Source organism: Vulpes vulpes, chromosome 3 (genome assembly GCF_048418805.1).
Source record: "Vulpes vulpes isolate BD-2025 chromosome 3, VulVul3, whole genome shotgun sequence".
Classification (NCBI taxonomy): domain Eukaryota; kingdom Metazoa; phylum Chordata; class Mammalia; order Carnivora; family Canidae; genus Vulpes; species Vulpes vulpes.
The window spans coordinates 92,203,450-92,218,787 of record NC_132782.1 but is presented as its reverse complement, the minus strand read 5'-3'; the positions used below and the strand labels follow the sequence as shown (position 1 = coordinate 92,218,787).

General features: G+C 46.4%; 1 protein-coding gene and 1 non-coding gene across 7 annotated transcripts in view; both read left to right on the top strand.

Moving 5' to 3' along the window:
- The first annotated feature begins 1,359 nt into the window (after positions 1-1,359).
- Positions 1,360-15,338, top strand: part of SRCAP (Snf2 related CREBBP activator protein) — a 33,541-nt gene continuing 19,562 nt past the window's right edge. For 2 of the 6 annotated variants that reach the window (XM_072753476.1, XM_026011184.2), the window contains exons 1-17: positions 1,438-1,739; positions 3,201-3,274; positions 3,863-4,125; positions 5,720-5,971; positions 7,722-7,907; positions 8,145-8,285; positions 9,254-9,476; positions 9,592-9,869; positions 10,504-10,594; positions 10,734-10,823; positions 11,306-11,494; positions 11,579-11,907; positions 12,011-12,188; positions 12,723-12,859; positions 13,094-13,263; positions 13,379-13,571; positions 15,154-15,290. In XM_072753476.1, coding sequence (XP_072609577.1) covers positions 4,072-4,125; positions 5,720-5,971; positions 7,722-7,907; positions 8,145-8,285; positions 9,254-9,476; positions 9,592-9,869; positions 10,504-10,594; positions 10,734-10,823; positions 11,306-11,494; positions 11,579-11,907; positions 12,011-12,188; positions 12,723-12,859; positions 13,094-13,263; positions 13,379-13,571; positions 15,154-15,290 — 2,648 coding nt within the window. In that variant the 5' untranslated portion in view covers positions 1,438-1,739; positions 3,201-3,274; positions 3,863-4,071. Of the gene's footprint in view, positions 2,034-3,200; positions 3,275-3,862; positions 4,126-5,719; positions 5,972-7,721; positions 7,908-8,144; positions 8,286-9,253; positions 9,477-9,591; positions 9,870-10,503; positions 10,595-10,733; positions 10,824-11,305; positions 11,495-11,578; positions 11,908-12,010; positions 12,189-12,722; positions 12,860-13,093; positions 13,264-13,378; positions 13,572-15,153; positions 15,291-15,338 lie in introns of all 6 variants that reach the window. The other 4 variants (XM_026011185.2, XM_026011182.2, XM_072753475.1 and 1 more) reach the window with 4 other exon arrangements.
- Positions 10,287-10,415, top strand: LOC112929379 (small nucleolar RNA SNORA30/SNORA37 family). The gene has a single exon (XR_003236925.1). It is a non-coding gene; the product is annotated as a small nucleolar RNA SNORA30/SNORA37 family (small nucleolar RNA).

Sequence of the window (15,338 nt, the reverse complement as noted above, 5' to 3'; positions counted from 1 at the left end):
GGCCAAGACATGTGAAGTCTCTTGGGAGCTCAATGTGGTTCTATGATAGGGTCTCAGAAATATGTAAGCTTGGTATGGAAAAAAAAAAAAAAAAGACTTTGAACTGGGCCTGAATGGATTGGCATTTATCCATTTTTCAATCAAGCAATTTGGGTGCTTCTATATACCTTGAGGCTCCAGGATAGGCCAGAGGTAGCAAACTGGCAACCTGTGGTTAAATTTGACCCTTAGATGTATTTCGGACTGCATTCCTGCAGGATGACCACTGGAATAGTGGTTGTTTCTCCCAGACAAAGCCTATAGTCTCCAGCCCCTCACATTCCTCTCCTGACCCTCTTCACTTTATTTACATCACCTTCTTGGCTTTTTTAGATATTTGAGTTTTCTTTTTTAAAACTTATTTTCTTATTAAAGTATAATTAACATACAATGTTATATTAGTTTCACGGGTACAAGTTTTTGAGTTTTCAACCCCTGATCTTTGCTGTAAGAAAAATAGAACTTCAAATCAGTGACACTGAGAAGGATCAACTGAGTAAAACAGTTAAGAACTAAACTGAGTGAAGAGGCCCTGAATGAGACTTTATCAGGGTTTCCTAACCTGGTTCCCAGGGTGGGTTTTAGTTGGTAAATTTTGTGTGTATCCTTGTGGTTTATTTATTTTATTTTTTTTAAGATTTTATTTATTTATTCATGAGAGAGAGAGAGAGAGAGAGAGAGAGAGAGGCAGAGAGAGAAGCAGGCTCCATGCAGGGAGCCTGATGTGGGACTCGATCCTGGGTCTCCAGGATCACACCCTGGGCCAAAGGCAGGCAGGCGCTCAACTACTGAGCCACCCGGGCGTCCCTATCCTTGTGGTTTAGACTGCTTGCCTATGAATGTTGGCTTTAGGCTCCGTCACCGGTTAATCCATGAGCTTGATTCATTTGTAAAATGAAGCATTGCTGGGATTAAAAGAGAATTAGTGCACAAAGTGGTCTCAGTAGAAGATAACTGTTACTATTCTATTCTGGGGTGAGGGTATCTCAAAGGAGTTCTTAACCTAGAAAGTTGGCCAACAAATGGCATATAGGTGCTTGGGAGCTATCGGGAATAACACCCTTGTGTAAAGCGAAGCAGCTATGTAAGTACACTGCCGTGGGAATCCAGAGGCCCAGGCTCTACTGCTAACTTGCTGAAAGTACCTGACAAATTGCTTCAGCTCTCTGGGTGATCTATTAAAAAACGGGGGACTGGTCCGAATTGGCAGCCGCAATGCAGCTCCACTGGCACTTTCTCCTGTAGAGAATAAAGACGCTCTGCCGCGGGGCAAGCGCGGAGTCTCCAGAGGACTACATCACCCAGCCTGCTTTGCGCTTCGGACAGCGCCCTACGCTAGCACGCGAGCCTCCCCGATCCTCCAACCTCCAGTTACTGTCTCTCGCGAGAAGACGGGCCGCGCCGGCGGTAGCGATAGAGAGCTGTGGTGGTGGTGCTGGTGGTGGTGGCGGCCGAGACGGCGGCGGCCATTTTGGTGGGGCCTCGGAAGCGGCGGCGGCGGTTCGCTGAGAGTAGCGCCTTCCATTTTTCCCAGCCACCGCCCGCATCTCTGTGTCGTGAGAGGAGGCAATGGAAGCAAGGCGGTGGCAGTAGCCGCGGGCCCCAGGGGAATTTAAAGGCCGCAAAGGCGGCGGCCAAGAGGGGGCCCTCCCCCCTCCTCGGCGGGAGGGGGGGTGGTGCGCACGCCCCCGAGGACGCAGGTAAGGAGAGGGAGACAAGATGGCGGACACTCCACAGTTCCCCCTCCCCTGACGGGAGACTGCGCGCGCATCTTTCCGCCACCGCCTCTCCTCCCACCTTCCCGGGGTGCTGCGCGCGCACCTTCGGCCGGGGCCCCGGGGCCGGTGCGCGAGGCTGTCGGCGCGCGCCCATAGAGACAGGCTGAGGGGGGCCAAGCCGGCCAGCACAGGGCCCAGGCGCATCTCCTCTCCCCTCCCGTCCGTCTGCGCACGCGTGCCTGAGCGAGCGAGCGAGCCCTGAGAGGACGGACCCAGGTGCGCTCCCGCCCGCCCACCAAACCCAGGCCCCCCCCCCCCCAGGGGCGCGCGGGAAGAGGAAGGGGGGCGTGGGACGAGGAGTCGGGGCGCGCGCCCACCATATCCAGTCAGTAACCAGGACCTGGCGGCACGAACCCTCCCTTATGTCAGCCCTTCGCGGTCTGGTGGTGGGGGGCTCCCTGACGGGTAGGGATGAGAGACTTCCCAGCTTGCGACCCTTGTGTGCGTGGGTTTGGGCTCTGGCGGGAGCCCCCGGGCGGTGCGCGCAGCCGGCTCTCTCCACCTCCAGGCGCGCACGCGCGGGCCCCTCCCCCAGTCTGTCGCGCACGTTGGGTGGGGTGGGAGTCTAGGAGGGGGCGGGGCTAGTTTAGGTTTAGTGGCAACTTGGGGTAGAGGTCAGGGGTCACGCCGGGTCAGTCTGTAGGAAGGAGTTGGGAGGCAGCAGTGAAGCCAGGGGTCAAGAGTTCAGGCGTCATGAATTCTGGTTAGCTCGGGTCTTGTGAATCTGTTGTGGAGGAAGGAGTGAATCGAAGGCTGCACTGTGGCTAAGGAATTTCCTTAAACACTGGGGAAACACTTCCGGGCCTTTGGTGGGTTTACCCTACCTGTTTCCGGGGCATGGTTCTTTGCCGAGCGGTCTTTCTCACTTCTGACTTCTCCTCTAATGTCTCCTGCTGCAATTCTTGTGTTTGAGGAAGTGTCTCATGGGGCAGGTATAGGAGTTACGGGGCCCTGCCCTGAGGAAGGGTGGATTCTCCTGTGATTCTCTTCAATCCTCACTTGAAAGGAGAGCCAACATCTTTCAGAGCTTCTGGATGTGACAGCTTTTTTGCTATTTGCCCTCTGTTCCGTGGTTAGAACCTTTTACACTTAAGCTTTTTAAACTTTTTGTTTTTTGTTCTTTGCTTCACTGCACTGCTTCTCTTCCAGCCAGAATCTTAGCTCTCTTAGGGAATTGTGTTTTTGCAAAACATGATTTGCTTTTATTTTTTCTGAAATGTGAGCTTTCCTTACTATAATTCTCTTCAACCTTTGATTTTGGTGTATTTAAAAGCTTCAAAAGTTGTCGTAAAGAAGGCTTTGATGTTCGTAAATCATCGTGGAATAAACCGATCGTGGATCAGTTCCTCACTGCCTGTTTTCCTTCCCTTATGCTTGTTTCAGGCGTGATTCCTCTCAGTACGGCGGCACCGTGGAAGTACAGACTTTCACAGGGGGTGTGGTCTCAGCTCACACAGGTGAGGGTTCAGATACCATTTTGTGTACTGATGCTAATGGAAAAGATGTTTGAGATGAGAGAAATTATAAGTATTTTTGGTTTTTTGATAGTGGCGCAAGCACAAAAGTTGACTTGTAAATAGAGAAAGGTCTGATAACCCTGATTTTCCCAAGGAGAGTAGCACCTTCTCCGTGGTTTTGGTATCAGACTACCACAATTTAAGTCTTTCTATCAGTTCCTTACTGTGTGACCTTATGCAAGTCATTTAGGTCTCTGTATGCTGACTTTCTAACGTAAAATAGGGAACATAGTAGAATGCAGGCTCCATTTAGGTCTGGGATGTTTTCTGTGTGATCTAACTTCAATATATTGAAGAAACTAAACGTTTATAAAGGTGTGAAAAATAACGTGGTTTGCAAGGTAGGTATGAAGATTACAGAATGTATGAAGTCAGTGTTTAGTACGGTATGACACATAGCGGAAGCTCAAGAAACATAGGCCTTAATCATTATTTACCTTTGTTCTTAAATGTTATTTTTGGTTTTTTTTTTTTTAAGGTTCATTAATCTTATTAAAACCCATTTTTACTCTTTTTTACCCTACTTAGGTGCTCCAGAGGCCGGTGGACCTGAGCGGAGGCTGGGACGCCCTAGTGGGCCCCGGGCCCTGGAAGGCGGGTCCCGGTGGCCGGTGGCCCAGAATGAGGCCAGCTCCCAGCATGCCCTGCAGCCGGACGCCAGCCCCTCGGCCAGCAGCAGTGGTGATAACAACCCAGTCATTCTTCAGGCGTCCAAAGAGGAGCCTGGGAGTGGGACCATGCAGAGCAGCCCCTCCCCTGCTCACCCTCAGCTCCCAATCTTGCAGACACAGGTTTGAAAGTGGTTGGGTTCCTTCTCTGCTTTTGCTTTGTGGGTTGTTGGCTCTGAGGCAGAAAAAAATGTGGCAAGTTTTAGCCACATTTCCATGATCCTAGCTAACTGGAAAATTTGTGGTGCTTATGTTGACCATCAAGCCTGTTAGATACATTCTTTTTGACATTAGTGTAATATTGGTCACTAGGAGTGTGGAAACTCCTTGTTACCTGAAAAGGTTTCAATAGGCCAGGTTGGAAATGGGTTGGGACAACATGCTTCTAAGACAGAGAGCTTTGAGAATAGCTCAGTTTCTTTAGGAATTGGAGCATTATGGATGGTGTGTAGCATTTATACTTTCCTTATAGCACCAAGGAAATGGAAGAGTAGAAAAAACATGGCTTTTGAGAATAGACATATATAGGTTTGCATAGGTAGGTTTTTAATTGGTATGGATTTGATACTTAAAATTTTCCTGAGCACCTGGGGAATTTTGTGACATACAGTCTTTTGTCGTTTAACTGAGGTAGGAATTTCAGTAGCACACTTGAGGCTAGTGTGCCAGAGTGATTTTTTTGGTTTTCCTCACTACCTACATTTAAGTGAGATATTATTTCCTCCTTATTACTGTTTGTGCAGTAGCTTGTAAAGTAATAGGTGAATATTTGAGAATAGTGACTCCCTTTTCTTCCCACCTTCTTAGTAAAGGAAACTACCAAGGTTGAAGAACATAAAAAGATTTAAGTGATCTTGGTGGTGGTCTTTGTTGCCTTTTGAATTTGGTGGTAACTCAGATTTGTTCTAATAGGTCCATATGCCACACTTGATGCATAAAGGAGGGAAGAAGAGGGAGTTGTTCACGTGAATGAAATTCTTGAGGTTCTGAAAGGATCATTAGCGTTTGAAATCATCTGCCCTAGTATATTCTTAAATTCAGAAACTGTAAATGTCAAGCTATAACTTTTCTTACATCTGTAAACTTGGCTTTGTTATCTTGAAGGTCTTTTTAAAATGATATCGCATATATTTGTGTTTATAAAAACAAGATTGATCATTTATTCTGGAGTTTTTCCTTGTGAAGATAGAATGAAATAATATCAATAATTTTTTTTTTTAGGGGTCCCTGGGTGGCGCAGCGGTTTGGCGCCTGCCTTTGGCCCAGGGCGCGATCCTGGAGACCCAGGATCGAATCCCACATCGGCCTGCCTTTGGCCCAGGACGCAATCCTGGAGACCCAGGATCGAATCCCACATCGGGCTCCCGGTGCATGGAGCCTGCTTCTCCCCCTGCCTATGTCTCTGCCTCTCTCTCTCTCTCTCTCTGTGACTATCATAAATAAATAAAAATTTAAAAAAAAATTTTTTTTTTAAAGATTTTATTTCAGAGAGAGCATGCACAAGCAAGCATGAGTGGCGGGGAGGGGCAGAAGAAGAAGCAGACTCCCCACTGAGCAGGGAGTCTTACACGGGGTTTGATCCCAAAGTCCTGGGATCGTGACCTTAGCCAAAAGCAGACAATTAATCAACTGAGCCACCCAGGCGCCCGATGAGAACTGCTGGTATGGTGCTAAGTAAAGTAAACATTCATTTTATTTATCATTTTTGTTTTTCTAGATGGTGTCGGACGGCATGACAGGCAGCAATCCTGTGTCCCCTGCCTCATCCAGTTCCCCAGCCTCTAGTGGGGCAGGCGGCATCTCCCCCCAGCATATAGCTCAAGATTCCTCTCTGGATGGACCTCCAGGGCCCCCAGATGGTGCCACAGTGCCCCTGGAGGGGCTCAGCTTACCCCAGGCTGCTGACCTGGCTAACAAGGGCCCAAAGTGGGAGAAGAGCCATGCTGAGATTGCAGAGCAGGCCAAGCATGTATGTATTGGGGAGGTCTCTGAGGATTCTTCTTTCTTCAACTCCTATGTCCTTTGAGCATTTTACTTTTCTTTCCGTATGGATGGATGGATTTATTTATTTTTTAAAGATTATTTATTCATGAGAGACAGAGAGAGAGAGTGGGAGAAAGAGAGGCAGAGGGACAGGCAGAGGGAGAAGCATGCTCCGTGTAGGAGCCTGACATGGGACTTGATCCTGGGTCTCCAGGATTACCCCCTGGGCCGAAGGCAGCGCTAAACCGCTGAGCTCCCCCTCTGTGTGGATTTAGAGTATAGGCTCTGCCTTAACTTACATGATCTTGAGTTGCTTAATCCCTGAGCCTTGTTTTCTATAAGGCTGTAGTATGGTGTAGTAGTCTATAGAGTGTTGTGAGGTTTAAGTTAAGGGAGAAATAGACATAAAAGTGCTTTGTAAAGTTGTAAGGCTCTTAAGATTTACTGGTTTCTACTTCTCATTTTTATTCTCCAGTCTCTCTTGCCTTATCCAGTGGTAAGTTTCATCTCTGGACCAGCAGCATTGGCATCACCTGGGAAATTTGTTAGAAATGCAAGGAAGGAGAGAGACAGGGAGAGAAGCTATGTGGGGAGCCTGACCGGGGACTGGATCCCACAACCCTGAGATCCTGCCCTGAACCAAAATCAAGAGTCTAAGGCTCAGCTGAGCCACCAGGCACCCCAGTTGTCTTGAGGTTTTTTTTTTTTTTTTAAGATTTTTTTTTTTTTTAAGATTTTATTTATTCATGAGAGACACAGAGAGAGACAGAGAGACAGAGAGGCAGAGACACAGGCAGAGGGAGAAGCAGGCCCCATGCAGGGAGCCCAATGTGGGACTTGACCCTGGGTCTCCAGGATCACACCCTGGGCCAAAGGCGGTGCTAAACCGCTGGGCCGCTGGAGCTGCCCAAGTTTAAGTCACCTTTGTTGATTTCAGATGCTTTTACTTCTTTATGAATTTAACCATTGTAGAAATAGTGTTCTCTTTTGTTATCATTTAATCTTTCTGTGTGTAACTTCAATATTGTCATCAAAATGTATGTTTTTATAAAAGTAGTATTTTTCAGGCAGCCTGGGTGGCTCAGCGGTTTAGTGCTGCCTTCAGCCCAGAGCCTGATCCTGGAGACCCAGGATCTAGTCCCACATCAGGCTCCCTGTATGGAGCCTGCTTCTGCCGCTGCCTGTCTCTCTGTCTCTCTTTGTCTCATGAATAAATAAATAAAATCTTTAAATATATATATATTCTAAAAACAAATAGGATTATGTAAATTGGGCCTTAAATTTCTAAGCATGAACATCCTCTTTCTCAAGCAGAATTCAACAGCGATGATGATCTTTTGTCCATAAGGAAGGGTTCATTCCCTGCTTCTCTAGAGGCTTCTCTTGGAATATGTTTTCCTCAGTCTTTCCTATATTCATAGGGCATGGATATTGAGTGAAATAACAGAATGTGAAATCTGGTGTCTGGAGTCATTAGACCTATTTTTAATTTTCAGCTCTTATCACTTCTTGGTTGTGTGATCTCAAGTAAATCACTTTTATCTTCCTATCTTCTCTTTTTTTTTCTCACTTGAAAAAGTTGTAATACCTGCTTACTTTCAGGATTGGTAAGAGGACTTAAGACATGTAAAATGCTCAGTCCAGACAGTGCCTATGTATAATCAGTGCCCAGGAATTCAGCTGTATTTGTGGGGTAGGTTTTATTTGCAGTGGTTGACCTAGCTCCTCTTTGTTAGGAGGCTGAGATTGAGACTCGGATTGCTGAGCTGCGGAAAGAGGGTTTCTGGTCACTGAAAAGGCTGCCTAAAGTGCCAGAGCCTCCCCGCCCCAAAGGCCACTGGGACTATCTATGTGAGGAGATGCAGTGGCTCTCTGCTGACTTTGCTCAGGAGCGTCGTTGGAAACGGGGTGTGGCTCGTAAGGTATGTCATCAACTGGGCCTACCTTCCTTATTTCTTTTCCCACTTTCCTTTTCCTTGATATGTGGGTTGAAGAAAACCAAACTGAAACAGTGTAGGGTGGTTATTAATGCCTAAAGTCTCAAGACACAAGCTGATTTCCCAGATCTCCTGGACTTGATTACAGTCTTTGCTTTTGATTTGAGGAGGGAGTAGGAGATTGGCCTTGGAATGTTTTCACTCTGGTTCCTTATTCCACAGGTTGTGCGCATGGTGATCCGGCATCACGAGGAGCAGCGGCAGAAGGAGGAACGGGCTCGGAGAGAAGAGCAGGCCAAGCTACGCCGAATTGCCTCCACCATGGCCAAAGATGTCAGGCAATTCTGGAGCAATGTGGAGAAGGTAGGCAGCAGGGATTGGAAGAGGGAAATGCCTTAGGTTTGCTTGGTATGGTTAGCATCGTATCAGGAATGATCAAAACTTGAGAGATAAATATTTTAACTTCAAGTGATTCTAGTGAGATTTCCATTGTGCATTGGATCTCTCTAGCATTGAGTGCCAGGAAGAAAAAAAGTAGAGTGGAACAATATGGCCGTACCTTAGGGGATTGTTAATAAGACTTCTTGATCCCTCTAGGCCACTCGTCCTCTGCAGGGCATTCTGCACACTTTTCCTACAACCTCTTAGTGCCATTTAGCTGTTTAAATACCATTGAAGTTCTCAGTAATCAACTTGTTCCCTTATGTTAAGTTTTATTGTTTCTCAAGTGCTACTTGGTTTCTGTCTATGTTTTCAGTCTTGTCTCCTGTTAGTTCCTTTCCTTTTCTTTCTTCATTTCAAATATTCTTTCTTTTGCCCATCCCTGGTAATTTACCTGTGCTTTTTCTGCTGCCTGGAATGCATTTCTCATCATTCCCACTTTGGGAACACCTACTAGTCTTAAAGATTCAACTCCGGGATCCCTGGGTGGCGCAGCGGTTTGGCGCCTGCCTTTGGCCCAGGGCGTGATCCTGGAGACCCAGGATCGAATCCCACGTCGGGCTCCCGGTGCATGGAGCCTGTTTCTCCCTCTGCCTGTGTCTCTGCCTCTCTCTCTCTCTCTGTGTGACTATCATAAAAAAAAAAAAAAAAAAAAAAAAAAAGATTCAACTCCAGATACATTTGTATATTTTCCCCTGCTACCTGAAGTTAAACTGGCTCTTCTCTTTCCTTTGTTCCCTTTGTGCTTTCCTTAATGAAACTTTATTTTAGTTCTTCTCTTTTGAAAAGCTAGTTCATAGTGTAACATAGAGGAAGTTTCCTTAAATGTTAGGTAAAAGGGTACATGAATAAAAGATTGTTAGTGACCTGTTCATTTCATGTTGTGGCAGGTGGTGCAATTCAAGCAGCAGTCCCGGCTTGAGGAAAAGCGTAAAAAAGCTCTGGACCTGCACCTGGACTTCATTGTGGGGCAGACTGAAAAGTACTCAGACCTTTTATCTCAGAGCCTCAACCAGCCACTAGCATCCAGCAAAGCTGGCTCTTCCCCTTGTCTAGGCTCTTCCTCAGCTGCCTCTAGTCCTCCACCCCCGGTTTCCCGGCTGGACGATGAAGGTGTGTGTCCTCTTTGGCTCTGTTACTCTTCCTCATGTACCCTTTCCAGAGCTGAAAACCCACCCTGTGGCTTGCAGGGCCCCGTGGACTTTGTGACCTTGTTCTCCTGCTATAGATGGGGACTTCCAACCCCAAGAGGAGGAGGAAGAGGATGATGAGGAGACAATTGAGGTTGAAGAACAACAGGAAGGCAATGATGCAGAGACCCAGAGGCGTGAGATTGAGCTGCTTCGACGTGAGGGAGAATTGCCATTGGAAGAGCTGCTCCGTTCCCTCCCCCCTCAGCTGCTAGGAGGGCCTTCCAGCCCCTCGAGGACCCCCTCATCTCGTGACAGTGATACCCGAGATGGGCCTGAAGAAGGTGGTGAAGAAGAGCCCTCTCAGGTGATACAGGTATGGGGAGAATGAGTAGAGGGAGGACTCAAAAGTGGGAACAGAGGTAGAGGTTCAAGGACTGAGTTCTGGTTTATAAGGTTGGCTGTGGTTTTCAGGAGTCCTCTCTGGTTAAGAGTAATTGGCTCTCATTTGGGGATGGATAAAGAATCTGGGTTTGGGGCAAGTTGCATTCTGATACGGGCAGTTTCTGATGCTGTAGTGGAAGAGTGTATTGTACTCTACTTTTTAACTGCTATGTCTCCTTGAAAAAGATACTTAATCTGGTTTTTGCCACTTCTGTGAAATAGTCCTAATACTCCCTATTGGTTTCTAGGTTTGGAGCTAGGATGATAATCTTGAAGTCTTTTCTGGACCTAAACTCTCTATCATATGTCTGAGTGTATAGGGATGGTGTTGGGGGCCTGTGTTTCTTATCTAGCACTTTCACAGATCCTCCCCCAGGCAGTGGGGCCAGGATTTGGTAGCTGGTGCTGAAAGAAAACCCTTGATTGCATCCTTGCCCCGGGACCGTACCAGTGGCAGCTGTCACTCAGTGGAACAGAGACTGTTCTGTGACAATGTATTCAACATCGAACCTTTCTCCTGTTGCTTAAACCTTAGGTCTTCTTCCTTTTTATCCTTTGCCATATAGGTGAAACCCTCACCCTCTGTTACACAGCGCAACAAACAGCCTTGGCATCCAGATGAGGATGACGAAGAATTTACTGCCAATGAGGATGAAGGTCAGGCTTATTTTCTGTATCCTTTGCCCCTTTCCCTTTGAATTGTCTAGACCTAATATTTAATGCTTTCTCCTTTGTTCAGCTTGGACTGGGTCCTATAATTCTGTTCCCATTGATTTTGCTTCATTTTCTTTCTTAGCGGAGGATGAAGAGGAAACTATAGCGGCTGAGGAGCAGTTGGAAGGGGAGGTGGACCATGCTATGGAGCTGAGCGAGTTGGCTCGAGAAGGTGACATTCACCAGATGTTTACTGAGCATCCACTCGGTGTCTCCTTTGTGCAGAATTCCAGGGATAAAGGGATGAATAAGACTTTTTATCCCCCTCAGAGGAACTCCAGGTCTAATGACAAAGACAGATGTTAAATAATTCTAAAAAGAATATGACAAGTTTTGATGGAAGTTTGAACAAAGTGATAGGATAGCTAAGTGGAACTGATGTAAGAGGATGTTGGCTGTTTTTGACTTGAATCTTAAAGAGATTTAGTTTGATATCCTTCCCAGTGGAAGGCAGCATCACCCATGGTTCTGGCCAAGGCTGTGTGGCTTGGCTTTAGTAGCTGGTGTTGAAAGCAAACTCTTACCTCCCTTCAGACCTGAGCCCAGGAGTGTCTGTAGAAACCAACATAAAATGAACTGGCAGCCCTCAGTCCTTTCTCCTTTACCTCCTTTCCCTTGAAGCACCAAGAAGCTCATGTGTCATTTCTTCCTCAGGTGAGCTATCTATGGAAGAGCTCTTGCAGCAGTATGCGGGAGCCTATGCTTCTGACGCCTCTGGCCCAGGCTCTGGGAGTAGCGAAGAAGAGGACGAGGAGGAGGTTGAGGCTAACAGCTCTGACTGTGAAGCAGAGGGGGCCACAGAGGCTGAAGAGGCTCGTCCTGAGGACAGTAGCAGTCAGTCAGGTGAATGTGTGGTCATGGATGTGCTATGGGGGAGGCTTTGGAGGGGAATGGGTGTGGTGAGCACTAAGCCTTGGTGTGCTTCAGAATCTGCTGAAGAGCAAAGTGAAGAAGAGGAAGATGAGCATTCAGAGGAGGAAGAAACCAGCGGGAGTTCAGAATCAGAGGAATCTGAGTCTGAGGAGTCTGAGGAGTCTGGATCACAGAGCCAGGCAGATGAGGAAGAGGAGGAAGATGATGACTTTGGGGTGGAATACTTGCTTGCCCGGGATGAAGAGCAGAGTGAGGCAGATGGGGGCAGTGGACCTCCTACCCCAGGACCCACCACTACTCTAGGACCTAAGAAGGAGATTACTGACATCGCTGCGGCAGCTGAAAGTCTTCAGCCCAAGGGTTACACCTTGGCCACTACCCAGGTAACCCCTGACCCCAGCTTCTGCTTTCTCTTATCTTGACTTTTTTGATTCTCAGTGACTAAGGCCTCATTTCTACTTTGATATCTCTCTTCCTCCCTACCAGGTGAAGACACCCATCCCCTTGCTCCTGCGGGGCCAGCTCCGGGAGTACCAACACATTGGGCTGGACTGGCTGGTTACTATGTATGAGAAGAAGCTTAATGGTATTCTTGCTGATGAGATGGGGCTAGGCAAGACAATCCAGACCATCTCCCTGCTTGCCCACTTGGCCTGTGAAAAAGGTAACGAGGCAGGGCCCTTCCTCTTGGATCTCCTTGACCAATTCCCTGTGAAGCTTATTTAATGGTGACTAGTTGCTGGATGGTGAAACACTGTTTCCTGCTTAGTAGCTTCCTTGACTGGTCAGTAACTATGGAGATGCCAGTGTAGGTGCTAAGATTCTTAGGAGGGGATCATTAGAGTGATCAGGGTTATACCTGAGGGACTAGAATAGAACCGCAGTTTGCATTTCTTTACCACCTCTAATTTTTCTTTCTTTTTAAATTCTCTTTAAAATCTTTTTTTTTTTAATTGAGGTATAATTGACATGTAACAACATTATGTAGGTTTTAAGGATCCAGCATAATGTTCTGATGTTAGTATGTGTTGTGAAATGATTAACACAGTAAGTCTAGTTAACGTCCACTACATAGTTACAAAAACTTTTTTCTTGTGATTAGAATTTTTTAATGTGTTCTTTTAACTTTCAAATATGCAGTCCAGTATTATTAACTATAGTCACCATGCTGTACATCTCTTATTCTTTTGCTAAACAGGTAACTGGGGTCCCCATTTGATCATTGTCCCCACCAGTGTGATGCTGAACTGGGAGATGGAGCTGAAACGGTGGTGCCCCAGCTTTAAAATCCTCACTTACTATGGAGCCCAGAAAGAGAGGAAGCTCAAGCGGCAGGTTCGCTCTCCATGTGATCACCCCCCGCCCCCCCCCCCCATACCTCTTTTACTCTTAAGCCCTTTCCTCAGAGGAGTTCCTTTCCTTCCTTTTTCTGTTGCTGCCTCCTGCTCATGGGGCTTTCTCTTTTTTCCCCCAACCTGATTTATGTCCCTTGAGGACCTTAGCATGTCTTTTCTTTATCCTTTCTTTTCTTTTCATTCCACTATCTGCTGCTTTCTCCTGATATCTCAGGGCTGGACCAAGCCCAATGCCTTCCATGTGTGTATCACGTCTTACAAGCTGGTGCTGCAGGACCACCAGGCCTTCCGCCGTAAGAACTGGCGCTATCTCATTCTGGATGAGGCTCAGAACATCAAGAACTTCAAGTCACAGCGTTGGCAGTCACTGCTCAACTTCAACAGGTAGAGATGGAAATGGGGGATTGTAGGAAGGTTGACTTAGCTTGAAGGGTGAGATGCTCAGAAGGTTGGGACCTTGATGATCATCCTCCCTCTAATTCCCTCTGTTTCTTTGCAGCCAGAGACGCCTGCTCCTTACAGGAACTCCATTGCAGAACAGCCTCATGGAGCTGTGGTCTTTGATGCACTTTTTGATGCCCCATGTCTTCCAGTCTCATCGAGAGTTTAAAGAATGGTTCTCTAACCCCCTAACTGGCATGATTGAGGGCAGCCAAGAGTACAATGAAGGTCTAGTCAAACGCCTCCACAAGGTAGGGCCTGTAACATTTGGCAGGGAATTGGGAATGGCAGGCTAAGGGCAGTACCTAGAAAACTTTTAGGGAAAAGGAAGCCAGTGCTGGTCTGAATTCACTCAGTGTCATGTAGCAGGGTTCTAGTGACTGAGCCGTAGGCAAATGGAGTTATTTCATCTTCGTCATTTTACTTTTTTTCTGATGGTGACATTTCTGTCTTCATTCTCTAAGTAGAATAATACTGATTAGTCCTTGCTCAGATTTCTTCTTACTAGGGTTTTTTCCAACTTTGGGTTCTCTCTCTTTTCTCTCTCTCTCTCTCTCTCTTTTTTTTCTTTTTTGTTTTTTTTTTTCTCTCTCTCTCTCTTTGTTCTTGTTTTTTTCTGGCTCCCTTTCTTTCATCCTTTTTTTTTTTTTTAGTAAGATTTTATTTATTTATTTTAGAGAAAGGAAGGGGGAGGAGCAGAGGGAGAGGGATAAGCAGCCTCCACCCTAAGCACAGAGCCTGATGCAGGGCTCAGTCCGACAACTCTGAGATCATGACTTGAGTCAAAATCAAGAGTTGAACACTCAACTGCTTTGTCCAGCTTTTAAATAACATCTCTCAACGTTCTTGTCTTTTTTTAAATCTCAGTTAACATATTTTAAGGCTTCAAGAATTCGCCACTTTATATTTTTACAGTCTTAACCAAACTATTTAAGTTTCTAACTTGATATCTTTATTTTTTTTTTTAAAGGTGTTTTTTTTTATTTTTTATTTTTTATTTATTTATGATAGTCACACACACAGAGAGAGAGAGGCAGAGACACAGGCAGAGGGAGAAGCAGGCTCCATGCACCGGGAGCCCGACGTGGGATTCGATCCCGGGTCTCCAGGATCGCGCCCTGGGCCAAAGGCAGGCGCTAAACCGCTGCGCCACCCAGGGATCCCTAACTTGATATCTTTAATTCAAAGTTTCTCTTGAACACACCCTGTTCTAAGCCAAAATCTCAAGTCTTATAGCCTACTATTTCTACTCCATTTTGTTCCATCACACCCTCATTTTGGTAAATCAGAATAGAAACCAAAAAGACTTCACTAGCTATGTCTCTTTCCTTAGTTTTATTCCTATTTTCCATTTCTTCCATGTGAATTTAAAGACTATGTCCTGTCAGATTTTACCTCTTGGGATTTCAGATTTGCCTTTTGTTTTCTGTGGTACTGTCACTGCCACAGTTTTTGTTCTCAGCTTCTCTTCTGGATTTACTCTCGTAATATTATAAATTTACATTTCCTCCTGGAAATGTAATTTGAGTCATTCCTCCTGTAGTTAGTTGCTCTGCCTTCAGTGTCTTTTTTTTTTTAAAGCATTTCTTTAGGTATGGTATCATTATCTTTGTGTATGTCTCCTTCAACTGATAGTAAATGTTTGAGAAGAGGGCTTTCATTTGATTCCTCTCTGCGTGATTGGTTCTTGGCATGCTTTATGGCTTCATGAGTATTTACTGAAGGGCTAAGCCAGGGTTCTTCTGGTCATCAGCTCAAGACCCAGCTAGAGGGGCTAGGCTGGGGCTCAGTGCCCATCATTCTTCTGTCAGCCTCTTGCTTATTTGCTTTTAGGTTTTGCGGCCTTTCTTGCTGCGGCGAGTTAAGGTGGATGTTGAGAAGCAGATGCCTAAAAAGTATGAGCATGTTATCCGCTGCCGGCTCTCCAAGCGTCAACGCTGCCTCTATGATGACTTCATGGCACAGACCACGTAAGGGAGGCCCGAGGGTGGGCCCTGGGGCTCTTTATTGGAACAGAT